We start from the raw sequence: 13,652 nt of genomic DNA, 5'->3' as shown, positions 1-13,652 counted from the left end.
TTCCCAACCCAGGGATGGAACCCGGCTCTCCCGCACTACAAGCAGACGCTTTACCGGCTGAGCCACCAGGGAATGGAGTCATAATTCTCACATTTTACCACCTTTGTCCGGTGGTTTCATCTGCTTGGAATGCCCTCCTGCCCCCACCCCCTGGTCACTGGAAAAACTTCTGTTCATCCTTCAAAGCAGCCTCATTGCATTTAACTCTGTGGTCCTCCCACAGGAGTTTGCATTATACGTCTAGCAGTATGTTTAGTATGTAGTGTGACATGCTTCACTTCTTTTTCTCCTCTATTTAGCAGTGAAAACTTTGAGGTTAAGGGATTATAACTTGATCATCTTGTTAAGTGCTCAGCAAATGTTTACAGCTGAAAGAAGCTACATAAAGTATTGTATTAGCCACTGGGGAAGAGACAGAGGAATAAGCTAAAGCCGTTGACTTTAAAGAATTTAGATATTGCAATACTGTGAGTTGGTAAATCTCCAGTAAAATGCAAAATTAAATCATTTTTGTGATAGAGGTATGTCTTACATCCAAGTAAGGGACAAGAAAGTAAATTAAAAACAAAACAAAACTACTATTGCTACTTAAAGAATTGAGAAATCTCTCTCCCGCCCTCTTTTCTACCTGAGACTGAGCCTATTTAGTTAGTGTGTTCATAAATTGTCTGGATTATTTCTTATTCCTCTCCTCTCTCTCTCCCAACTGCTATTTGACATCTATTTAAAGTGTGTTTCCTGTGTGCACGGTTCTCAGCACTGGAAGCAAGAGTGTGTACAGCAAATGCTGTTTTCACAGAGTCCAGGTCTAAGAGGGAGGAATCAAGAAATAATCCATTAAAATAAGGTGTCATAGGTGGTGTTTTGGAAGCATGGAGGAGGCACATGAAAACAACCCAGAGGAAGTGTTATCTCAACTGAGACCTCAAGGGTGAGTAGGAGCTGGCAAGATAAACATCACCTGAGATGGACTGAATCTGTTTGTAGCCAAGGGACTGCTTATGTAAAGACCCACAGGCAAACAAGTGAACTTTAGTTACTCAGTCGAGTCTGACTCTTTGTGACCCCAATGGACTGTAGCCTGTCAGGTTCCTCTGTCATGGGGTTCTCCAGGCAAGAATACTGGAGTGGATAGTCATTCCCTTCTCCAGGGGATCTTCCTGACCTAGGAATCAAAACTCCGTCTCCCATGCTGCAGACAGATTCCTTACTGTTTGAGCCACCAGGGAAGCCCAGAGGCAAACAGCAGGATGCCAGAGCAGCTCAAAGAGGCTAAAGCAGACAGCAACATAGAATGAGAGGGAAAAAGGTTGGAAGAAGAAATTGGATGTAGGTAGGGACCAGGTCTCTGGCTTACGTCAGGTACGTGGGTTGGAGAAGGCAAGGACCAGAGGTAGGGAGATCATTTGGTAGATCAAACTTTGCATTAAGGTAGCCACAGAGCCTAGAGAGAAGTAGATGCATTTAAGAGATGTTTGGGAGGTAGAACAGACAAGATTTGGTAAGTCCTGATGAGAGAAAAATTATGTCAAAAGAGACTTTAATTTTTTCTGTAATTTTTTGAAAGAAGATGTATGCAGGCATTAGTGATATATCTAAAATTAGTAGTTTCTTATATAATTTATAATTATTATATAAAATAATAATACTAATAATAAACAGCCAACTCACTGGAAAAGACCCTGATGCTGGGAAAGATTGAAGGCAAAAGGCAGCAGAGGATGAGATAGATGGTTGGATAGCATCACCTGATTCAATGACATGAACTTGGACAAACTCCAGGAGATAGTGAGGGTCAGGGAGGCCTGGTATGCTTCAGTCCATGTAACAGTTTAGTGACTGAACAACAACAGAATAATAAAGATAAAAGGAAATGCAAGTAATCTGGTAGGCTTGATCACAGTTCAAGTAATTTGGACAATTGTGGCTTCTGTTCCCTCATATTTCTACTTGGCCCTCTGCATGCTTTTGGTTTATAATCCCTGACCTTTCAGAGATCATCTTATCTGAAGGGAAGGCCTTTGCCCCTGCCCAACACAGTTTCTTTACTTGACCTCTGGGCTGCTGGTGTAGAATTTACGTTTGGATATTGACTTGAGGTCCGAGTGGCTCCCAATCATATCAAGGCATACCTCATATGTCCTATACTGACTTTTACTTTGGCTACCTGATGCAAAGAGCCAACTCATTGGGAAAGTCCCTGATGCTGGAAAAGATTCGGGGCAGGAGGAGAAGGGGTTGTCAGAGAATGAGATGGTTGGATGGCATCATGGATTCAATGGACATGAGTTTGAGCAAACTCAGGGAGATAGTGAAGGACAGGGAAAGCTGGTGTACTGCAGTCCATGGGGTGCCAAAGAGTCAAAGACTGAACAACATATGTCGTATGGTAGCAGACTTTTCCCCTTTAAGCTAAAGATACAATATTTATATAAATACATCTATATGCACATATATAAACTGAGATTGGAAGGGAAATTCTGAATGTGAATGCAACTCGTTAACTGTATATTTAATGTTTAATGTCTTTTCTTAAATCTGTTATAAATAGGACTGGTCCTCATGTTTTCTGCTTCACACATGTATTTTTTTGGTAATTATTACTGTAAAGTCTGCTTACTGAAGAGTAAGTGAAAAGTGAAAGTGTCAGTTGCTCAGTTGTGTCCATGTGCCCATATCGTTGTGTCTTTCTGTGCCCATGGACTGTAGCCTACCAGGCTCCTCTGTCTATGGAATTTCCCAAGCAAGCACACTGGAGTGGGTAGCCATTCCCTTCTCCAGGGGATCTTCCCAACCCAGGGATCAAACCTGAGTCTCCTGCATTGCAGGCAGATTCTTTACCATCTGAGTCACCAGGGAAACCCACTTAAGATAGACGTGGCAATCAACAAGGACACATAAGATAAAATAATTCTACTTGACACAGGTTGAGCTCCCTGGAATTCTGAGATTTTTGTGTAGGGGTGCTCTTGGGAATGATGCCTGTGGGGCTGCAATGGAGGTAGACTGGATGGAGGAAGAGATTGTGCTTCGATGAAGCCACACAGTGGCCTCCCTCAATTGATCTTATAGGGACTCTGGGCCCAGGATGGACCTACAGGCTGTCCCAAATGAAACGAAGTGGGTTCTACCTCTGTGTCTACCACCAACCAGTCACTGGATGCAGATTGGGGCGGCAGTGCTTGACCTTGGGCAAAGCGGCTTTCTTCAACCAGCGGCAAGTCCTGGAATGGTTCTCAACTGACGGCTGGCAGTTGCCAATGCCTCCAGCAGCAGAAGAAGGGATACCTCAGTCCTGGAGTGGGGAATTGGGCAGCGTATCACAGCATCCACCACACCTTTCATTCTTACTGATTAAAAATTTACAAATTTCTTTTGTGGAGGACAGTTTGTATAGTAGCTTTACATACATCACCTCACATAATTTTCACAACAACCCTGTGTTAGAGACGATGGTAACCTTGTTTCTACAAATGAGGACAGAAGCTCAGTGAGTCTCTATATGGATCATTACATACAAAATGAAAAGAATTATACTGGGCTTCTAGGATTACCACTTTCTTGTACTAGTCATTCAAGTTTCGGTAAAGGACCTTGAGATTTTGGAAGACACTGTCTACTTGACATGCTCAGTGCTTGTGAAAGCATTCAGATCTGCCTTTCAATAGTAATATGGATCATCTCTTATTTGTCTTTCTGATGAAGAGAATAACCTCAAGTTTTATGAAAAGCATGGGTATGAGAAACAGTATTCAAAGAAAGCTGCCTGCACCTGAAGGGTGTACAGTAGATCTGTCCTTTCTTCATTAGCCTGAGCTGAAATCATGGATGGGTGTAGAACCTCAGAGAGCTCCCTTGGTGGCTCAGATGGTAAAGAATCTGCTTGCAATGTAGGAGACAAGAGTTGGACATGATTGAGTGACTAACACTTTCACTTATAGAACCTCAGAGAAAGCAGTACACATTTGGATGATGGAAAATCAACTTATTATAAAATCCGCACTCCTTAAAATCCATTTTATAGAAAAGAAAAAATCAAGTTAGCATATGAAGTTTCCTCTCCCACTTACAACTTTTTTTTTTTTAATTTTTAAAGAAGGTCAGAAGAGAAATTTCTGAGGACACAGGCCCATTCCTCGAAAGCAGGGAGAGAGGGTGGGTAGTAAGCTGAATCAATCTTCATCACCATAGTGGCAAAATGTTACTGGCTAAACCCACTGCTTTTAAATAGGAAAAGCACTCAATCTAGTAGCTTGTTTTGCTATTAGATTGCCTCATGGAGCGAGTAACTAACCAAGTTAGTTACATAAAACACCCCAGAAATGTTTACCAATAAAGTAAGATTTGAAAAGAAGGTAGTGAAAGGAAATGGTTTTGATCAGAATTTCAGGATGATGTGAACTGGTTGGCGGATGAACAAATTAGGATTGAAGACTTTCCTTCAGTCAGAAAGGCAACTGAAACAAACTGGTTCTAACACAGATCATGGAGACAGTCTGAAAATAGTTTTAAAAATACAGTTTGTAACTGTGATTTCTCATTTCTATTATTGGCAGTTTGGAATTATAGTAATTAATAATCTAGCGTATAGTCTGTACATCAACATAATGTCATAGACCACCCTTTAGATAGAGGCATGCATAATCTCCCCAGGGCTTCCTTGGTGGCTCAGATGGAAAAGAATCTTTTTGTAATGCAGGAGACCTGGGTTCAATCTCTGGGTCAGGAAGATCATGGCAACCCACTCTGGTATTCTTGTCTGGAAAATCCCAAAGACAGAGGAGCCTGACAGGCTACAGCCTTTGGGGCTACAGCTCATGAGTTCTCAAAGAGACACAACTGAATGACTGACACTTTCACTTTTCTCATACCTTCACCTTCCCTCCACAATGCAAATCACCCTGAGGTCAGAAAGACATTGAATCAAGGCTAAGTCCCTCAGGAGTAAAGAAACTTTTAGCAGGGAGATATACACTCATTTCATATTTATATAGTTACATAATTTCTTAACATTATTTTTCACTTCTCTCAGTTAAAGTTCTTGGTCAAAATATCTTGCTTTCTAACTAGCCCTAGAATCAAAGGTAATTCCTTGTCAGAGATTACCAGATCATACCAGGTCCTGTATAATTATAATCATTTGATATCCGTAGGCAAACAAGTCACCTATCTACCAACTGTGTACTTCCTGGTTTCTCAGAGGCTGTGGGAGGTCTTTTTCAAACACTGGCTGCTTACATTCATTATGCAGAATAATTTGAACTCAATCCTTCTTCCGGATTCAATAACATTCACTGTGGATTTAGAATTTATTTTGTCTTTACCCCTTCACTCCTTTCTTATTGCTAAAGAAAATAAACTGATAAACATTCCCAAACATGCCAGCAATGTGCTGGTTTGTTTTTGAATGGAGATGTACAATCGTCCTCCCTTGCAAGCTTTAGTTATGAGCAGGTCAAGAAGAAAAATTTTACAGAACGTCTTTAAGCAAGCTCTCCCTTCAGACCGTGGGTTACTTGGCTGGGATCCTAGCTCTTGAATACCCTCCTCATTTGTTGTCCGGGTTTCTGTGACCTTCCATCCTAGGCACAGACTCCTCTCCCCAGCAGCCCATTCTGTGCCCATCACCAGCTCCCTCTCTGAGTCCTGGAGAGAGAGTCTTTCTTGTAGCCCTCTGCCAGAAGAAAACTGGGAGGTAAAATAAGTCTGTGATGTAAAAAAGAAATAATGCATTTGCAGTCACATGGATGGACCTAGAGAGTGTCATACTGAGTGAAGTAAGTCAGAGAAGGAGAAATATTGTATGACATCCCTCATATGTGGAATCTAAAAAAGATGATACAAATGAACTTACTTATAGAGCAGAAACAGACTCACAGACTTAGAGAATGAACTTATGGTTGCCGGGGCTGAGGGGAAGGATGGGGAGAAGGGATAGTTAGGGAGTTTGGGATGGGCACCTACACACTGCTATATTTAAAATGTATAACCAACAAGGACCTACTAGCACAGGGAACTCCGCTCAATGTTATGTGGCAGCCTGGAAGGGAGGGGGGTTTAGGGAAGAATGGATACATGTATATGTATGGCTGAATCCCTTTGCTGTTCACCTGAAACTATCACAACACTGCTTGTTGATTGGCTATATCCCAATATAAAATAAAAAGTTAAAAAAAAAGTCTGTGGGAGGGAGAGGCTGGGCCTGGGGCAGATTGGGTCTAAATGGATTTTCTCAAATCAGGATATATTTGACTGTTTTAACATCATTTTTTTTCATGCCCGCATGACCATTCCAATAGTTCTTAAACTTCAAAGAAGAAAGCCTGTTACAACCAACCAAAATAATGGAACTTTTTTAAAATGGAACTTATTAATGCCACCAACAAAGGTCTGTCTAGTCAAAGCTATGGTTTTTCCGGTAGTCATGTATGGATGTGAGAGCTGGACTATAAAGAAAGCTGGATACTGAAGAATTGATGCTTTGAACTGTGGTGTTGGAGAAGACTCTTGAGAGTTCCTTGGACTGCATGGAGATTCAACCAGTCCATTCTAAAGGAAATCAGTCCTGAATATTCATTGGAAGGACTGAAGCCGAAGCTGAAACTCCAATACTTTGGCCACCTGATGCGAAGAACTGAACCATTAGGAAAGCCCCTGATGCTGGGCAAGACTGAAGGCAGGAGGAGAAGGGGACGACAGAGGATGAGATGGTTGGATGGCATCACTGACTCAATGGACATGAGTTTGAGTGAACTCCGGGAGTTGGTGATGGACAGGGAGGCCTGGCATGCTGCGATTCATGGGGTCACAAAGAGTCGGACACGACTGAGCGACTGAACTGAATTGATTAATGCCACAAACATTTACTGAGTGACGACTATGTGCTACGTATTACTAAGGCATTATTCAAAGATATATGAGAGAACTGTAAGCTGCTGAGACAAAGTATACTGAAGCAACACACCTAAGTTGCAACACACCTAAGTTACTCCTTGAGCAGCCCAGAAGAGGAATGGAGACAGGCTACCTCTATGCCCTGATTCTTGACTGAAGTTTGCACTAGAAAATTATCTCCTTGCATGAGTGTGAGGCCACCACTGTTGGCCATTCCTTGGGTTCTCTGATTCCTATTTTCTCTACAGTAGAGTTTCCTCAGTAAATAGTTTAAAAATGACTAAACATTTAAGTCCAGCCTGCTGTAGTCCTTACATTGTAAAACTCATTAACAAAGCATCTCATTGTGTTGGCAGTGGTTTAGTCACTAAGTCACATCTGACTCTTGCGACTCTGTGATCTGAAGCCTGCCAGGCTCCTCTGTCCATGGGATTCACCAGGCAAGAATACTGGAGTGAGTTGGAGACCTGATGAAAAATGCCTCTGGGCTCCTGCCTAGAATTCCTGCTCCCCAATTGCACTTACCTAGCTCTGTTGTCACGGAGAAGGAAATGGCAACCCACTCCAGTATTCTTGCCTGGAGAATCCCATGGGCAGAGGAGCCTGATGGGCTGCTATCTATGGGGTCACACAGAGTCAGTCACTAGTGAAGCAACTTAGCAGCAGCAGCAGCAGCAGCTCTGTTGTCATTGCCCCCAAGAAACATTCATCCTCTGTTCTTTTTCCTCTATAGCATTCTGAAGCCCTCCCAGTATACTTATTACATTCTCCTGGTCATTCCAATCATTTGTGTATATATGACTTAGTTCTTCAACTGGACTGTAAGATCCTTAAACTAATTTAGCTTTTTCTTTCTGCCTCACACCAGGGCAATTAGCTTGTACCTTGTGGGAAATGTTTCTTGATATGATATCAAATTGTTATACCATCTGCTTTTCTGCATCTAACCTCAAAAGTTTATTTGACAAGAGTTCTCTTTGGTCCTGACACTAGTTTCAGAACATTCTCCTCTTTTAGAACATTGAGTTATGCAATATTTTTGAAAGTTATTGGAAGCATTTTATCTTATCACATTATTTAAAAGAGGTCAAATTTTATTTTTCACAGCCCTGAAAGGCCAGGTCAAAGATAATTGGGAACATTTTATAACCTCTCTGGATCTCAATCTTGAAATACAAAGTATCTTTAATTGTTGCATGCGTGTATCTTTAATTGTTGCATGCGTGTATCTTTAATTGTTGCATGCGTGCTAAGTTGCTTCAGTCGTCTCTGACTCTGTGTGCCCCTATATTCTGCAGCTTGCCAGGCTCTTCTGTCCATGGGATTCTTCAGACAAGAATACTGGAGTGGGTTGCTGTGCCCTTCTCCAAGGGATCTTTCCAACTCAGGAATCAAACCTAGGTCTCTTATTGAATTGGCAGGTGGGCTCTTTACCACTAGTGCCACCTGGGAAGCCCATCTTTGTTACTAAAGCCTTATACAAGAGTAGTATCAATGCTGGGGGGTGCCATGCAAGGTAGACCTGGCCAGTGAGCTAATGAAGGAGTTATCCTTCCAGGAGAAGAACTAGGTTAGCAACAATCTTAATGTTAGCATAAACGGAAACAAAGCAATTTCACTATTTGGGGGACTCTTTTTTTAATATTCTATGTTGTCTTACCTGTTTTGGGAAACTGCTTGAAAAACTACTGGCCCAAAAAATTGGTTTCTATCAACTACAACACTGATGGAGGTTCCAGTAGCTGAAGGTAATTTTACCATGTGATTACTTACATTAGAGCCTTCTAAGGAGAAGGATCCTGAAATGTACCACACAGAAAAAATTCTGTTCTCTGGGAGATGGGTGTTTCTGCTTGTTGCGGGGAGGTGTTGTGAGTCTTTGGCTTTCTCTAAGTATAGTAAGTTCTGATGGAAAAAATTGGGCACTGAAATGCCTGACAGGGTTAAGCCCTATTAAGTTTTGTGACGAGTCTCCAAAATTCATGACAAAGGGACCAATCTTCATCATAAACACCACTGTGCTAGTCCTTTGCATATGCTCCAGAATTTGACACAGTTGAAACTCAAGAAACCCATGAGCCCTGAGGCTGAAATTTGAAGTAAAGAATCAAATCCTGTTGAACAGTCACCCCTCCAACATTTGTAAAACGTCTCATCTTTCTGTCCCATGTTTAGATGGTATAATAGAATATAAAAAGCATCCTAGAAGTGAGGCAAAGATAACTGGGTTCTGTCTCTAGCTCTCTCTGACCCTGGGCAATTGCTATCACTCCTCTGGGCCTTTGTTCATTCAAGTATTAAACAAACAACTATTAAACAAAGTGGGAATTGCCAGACTCAAAGCCTATTCTTTAGATGATCTGCTTCCAGATCATCTAGGAATCGGATGGGGCTTGCTATAAATATATAATTTCCTGCCTCCCCCATGGTTCTGCTGAATGAGTGTTTTTCGGGGGATGAGGCTCAGAAAATTGTTTTTTAAAATGAGCTCCCCAGGTGATTCTTCCACTCATTAAAGTGACTCTTCTAAACTTTTTACTGCAGTATAATACACTTGTTAAGAGTTATATAAACAACACAGTTGTTATATAACACACTTGTTAATCTTAGGATATCTCTAAGATTCTTTCCAACTTTAAAGAATTTGAAGAATCAGTCCATTCAACACATTTGCACATGGGCACATTTACTAATCAGCATGCGACTTTGGACTCTGTTACCCCCATGGCAGTGACTGTTTTGGATCAGAGTGTAATTCTGCATGTGGTGTAATGGTCTCGCAGTGATTTGCAAAAACAGAATGGTTTTCAAATGTGTGGCCTCTCTCAAAGGTCAGTTTACTGTCAGAGTGCTTTGGGTCCACTGGAAAGTCATTCAAATTTGACCTGAAAGTTGGAATTTCATTTATACTGTCTACGTATGCTGACCAAAGCATAATACTCAGTGACAGAAGACCATTGCCTGGGCATAAAGGGAGATATCTGGTTGTATTTCTGATTTGATTACAGAAGCAAACTCCAGTATAGTCATTTAAATCGAAGCTTCTTTGTCAACAAAACTCCCAGGCCTTGACTCCCTCACGGGGGAACCTGGGATAATATGCAGGTAAAAAGTACTTAAATCTCTCCTGAAGTGGTACACAGATCACTGTGTTAATAACTTTCCTCTGAATCAACTGGTAAATAGGTTTAAGAGTCTCTTCCAGTTACTAAATAGTGAAGTTGTCTCTCTTCCCAGGCAACTAGAAATTGTTTGGAATTTTCTTCAAAAGGCTATCCCTTTCAAATAATGTGTGTGTGTGTGTGTGTGTGTGCACGCACATGTGCACGTGCATGTGCGTGCTCAGGTGCTCAGTTTTGTTCAACTCTTTGTGACCCCACAGACTGTAGCCCACCAGGCTCCTCTGTCCATGGGGTTCTCCAGGCAAGAATACTGGAGTGTGTAGCCATGCTCTTCTCCAGGGTATCTTCCCGACCCAGGGGTTGAACCTGAGTCTCTTGCCTCTCCTGCACTGGCAGGCGGATTCTTTACCATTATACCACATGCTGCTGCTGCTAAGTCACTTCAGTCGTGTCCGACTCTGTGCGACCCCATAGATGGCAGCCCACCAGGCTCCCCCATCCCTGGGATTCTCCAGGCAAGAACACTGGAGTGGGTTGCCCTTTCCTTCTCCAATGCATGAAAGTGAAAAGTGAAAGTGGAGTCGCTCAGTCATGTCAGACTCTTCGTGACCCCATGGACTGCAGCCCACCAGGCTCCTCCATCCATGGGATTTCCCAGGCAAGAGTACTGGAGTGGGGTGCCATTGCCTTCTCCATTATGCGACATGAGAAGCCCTAAAATAATGCCTTTAAAATTACCCCTTTGCTTTTCAGCTTTTATACAAAGCCTTCATTTCTTTTTGGATTGTTTATGTCCGATGAAACAGGTGTGTAGTTTCCTGGCTTCCCAAAATGAATAGACATGTTGACTTACTCTAACTGGGCAAACTCCTTAGCGTACTTCAGAGTCCTCAATTATGAAATGAAGGCGGAGAAAAGATGGATGCTTAGTCTGTTCCAGCTCAAACACTTCTCATTTGTGAAGAGAAAGGTAGCATGGTGTAGGGAGAATCATGGGCTCTGAAACTAGACAGACCTAGGCTGGAATTTTAAGCCTCAGTTTCTTCAGCTGTGTGACAGGGAGTAATGATATATTAATTCTAAGGGTAATAAAAGCATCCAGCATAGAGCTTGGCACAGAAAGAAAGACATTCCAGAAAGGTGAGACTTCCTGGCTCCCTATTTCTCCACATGTTTTAGCCTACTGTGTAGGCCTCCTCTTACTGAGAGAATGAAAAGCAATCCCTGGTCCTTATTCAAGTGTAGGGACAAGCTTCCTGGGATAGGAAGCCCAACTAGTCCTTTGGGTAACAGGTTCTCGGATTCTTCCTGACCTGGTCACCACTGGAGCATGAAGTTACCATTTCAGGTCTTGTTGAAAAGTTGCAGGAGGCAACTACAGAACTAAAGGTCACTGTTGCTATAAACATAATGAGAGCTCACTAGGGCTTGCAGCAGGTGATCAAAGTCTTCTCGGGGATCGGGATCAGGTGGATTCTCTCTGCAGTGAGAATCCAGGGAGGCTAACAGAATTTGAGAGCTGGAAGCAGTCTTGAAGACCATTATAGAAGAGGAAACCAAGATATGGAGAGGGAAAGTGACTTTCCCAGGATTATACAGTCAATCAAGGAGCAGAGGGGAGAACAGTCTCTCTGGATCCTCTGGACTTCACACTCTAGACCCTCTGCATTTTAATGCAGACATTGTCAGCACCAGCTGCTGCTGCTGCTGCTGCTAAGTCACTTCAGTCGTGTCCGACTCTGTGTGACCCCATAGACGGAAGCCCACCAGGCTCCCCCGTCCCTGGGATTCTCCAGGCAAGAACACTGGAGTGGGTTGCTATTTCCTTCTCCAATGTGTGAAAGTGAAAAGTGAAAGTGAAGTCGCTCAGTCGTGTCCGACCCTTAGGGACCCCACGGACTGCAGCCTACCAGGCTCCTCCATCCATGGGATTTTCTAGGCAATAGTACTGGAGTGGATTGCCATTGCCTTCTCCGTCAGCACCAGCTAGGAACTTGAATTCTGGAGGTAGGCAGATCTAGTCAATCCCCTCCTCCCAATTCTGTGATCTGGGACTTAAAGCGTCACCTCTCTGGCCTGACTGGTTTCATCTGCAAAGTCAGCCCTATCTGTTCTAAGTAATACCAGCAACACTATATGTACTGCGATTCACGTAGTTTCTGGCTTGATCAGCTTGTACAACAGAAGGTTCTAATGACCATTAATTAGCATTTGGAGGAAGGGTTGCCATCCCCTCTCTCCATCTCTAGTTCCGATCTGAACCCTCGTCTCCTGCAACCCCTATGCCAGGCTGTCAAGAAGAGGAGCCCAGTGCCAGGGTGAGGTGGTCCCCAGGCTCACCTGGTGAGACCAGTAGGACCTTCGCCCCAGAGCACTGAAAGCAGTGCAATAGGGACTTCCCGCGGATGTTGTAGTTGAGGCACGCCATGGCACAGCCCAGCTTGATCAGTCCCAGCCACAGCCATACGTAAGCTGGTTCATTGCCCATGAAAACTGCCACGCAGTCTCCCTGCCGCAGGCCGAGGTGGTCGCGCAGCGCCCGAGCCGCTTGGTTGCTGCGTCGGTCCACCTGCGAGTAGGTGAGCGTCTCGTCGCCGAAGAGCAGGAAAGGCTTGTGTGGCGTCTGCTGCACTTTCTCCAGAAACGCGTAGAGGATGGTGCGCACCGGCCGGCTCTTCGCATTCCTCCTCGCCCGCCGGGCCACGCCGGCTACCCGCAGGAAGTAGCGCAAGTCCTGGAAGAAGTAAGGGCAGCAGAGGTTCACCAGCAGCGGGAGCATCAACAACCCCGCCAGAACCGCGTAGACGACTGGCCACATGACGGCGGCTGGGCCCCCTAGCCCCTCCAGGGTGGTGGGCGCACTGCGGGAGAGCAGGGCGGCGGCGGAGCGGGGAGGCACAGCGAGGAGGGGGCGACAGTGGCGCTTTCGGGCCGCCGGCGCACCGCTGCGGGATCTCTGGCAGAGGCAGCTGCGGTGCTGGCTGCTGGGTGTGACAGGCCGGCTGAGCCTGCCCGCTGGTGAGGGTGCCGCCACCTGCGCGTTTGCCCCGCCCCGGCGGTCCTCCGCGGGCTGGGAGGGCGGCGCCGCGGCTCGCTGCGGCCTCGGCCACCTCCCCGCCCGAGCCTGGAGGGCTGGGGGCAAAGCTGGGCTCCCCGACGGTGTGACCTCATAAAAATGGAGACCGTAAGACGCCTTAGAAGACGCTGAGAAGATTAGAGGGGATAATACAGGCGCAGCGCTGCTAGTGTACCTTTTAGAGATGACTGATGGTTATTACTAATAAAGTGCCTTATAAATAGGAGAACAGTCCTCTGATTTCCTAGTAGCGGGTAGCAGGTGCCACTGCCAAATCAGAGTCCCGTCTCTCCTTCCTGGTCTCAGGGGCTTTCCGCCTGGTCTCTGTTTCCCACATTTGCTTTCCGCCACTCCCACGCCGAGCTAATTGCCAGGCAGGCTCTAGTGATAAAGAATTCAAGGGTGAACAAAAGCGCCTTCGATTGGCGCCTCCAGCTCATCCCTGCCCGGGGCGGCAATGCTCGAGGCCCGGGCGCTCTAATCCGAGACCTCCTGCAGGGCCCAGCGAGCCCAGATTAGGCTGGAGGTGGCGCCACACTTTGCCACATGAAATCAAGCTT

General features: G+C 44.7%; 1 protein-coding gene across 1 annotated transcript in view; it reads right to left on the bottom strand.

Annotated features, from left to right (window-relative positions):
• Positions 1-13,040, bottom strand: part of SLC27A2 (solute carrier family 27 member 2) — a 54,951-nt gene extending 41,911 nt beyond the window's left edge. The window contains exon 1 of the mRNA XM_055436079.2: positions 12,357-13,040. Within this exon, the coding sequence (XP_055292054.2) occupies positions 12,357-12,834 (478 nt within the window). The 5' untranslated portion in view covers positions 12,835-13,040. The remainder of the gene's footprint in view (positions 1-12,356) is intronic.
• Positions 13,041-13,652: the final 612 nt, after the last annotated feature.

This window comes from Moschus berezovskii, chromosome 9 (assembly GCF_049115385.1).
Source record: "Moschus berezovskii isolate FMDL1 chromosome 9, NW_MosBer_1.0, whole genome shotgun sequence".
NCBI lineage: Eukaryota > Metazoa > Chordata > Mammalia > Artiodactyla > Moschidae > Moschus > Moschus berezovskii.
Note: the sequence above shows the minus strand (reverse complement) of the source record. Positions and strands in the feature narration are given on the sequence as shown.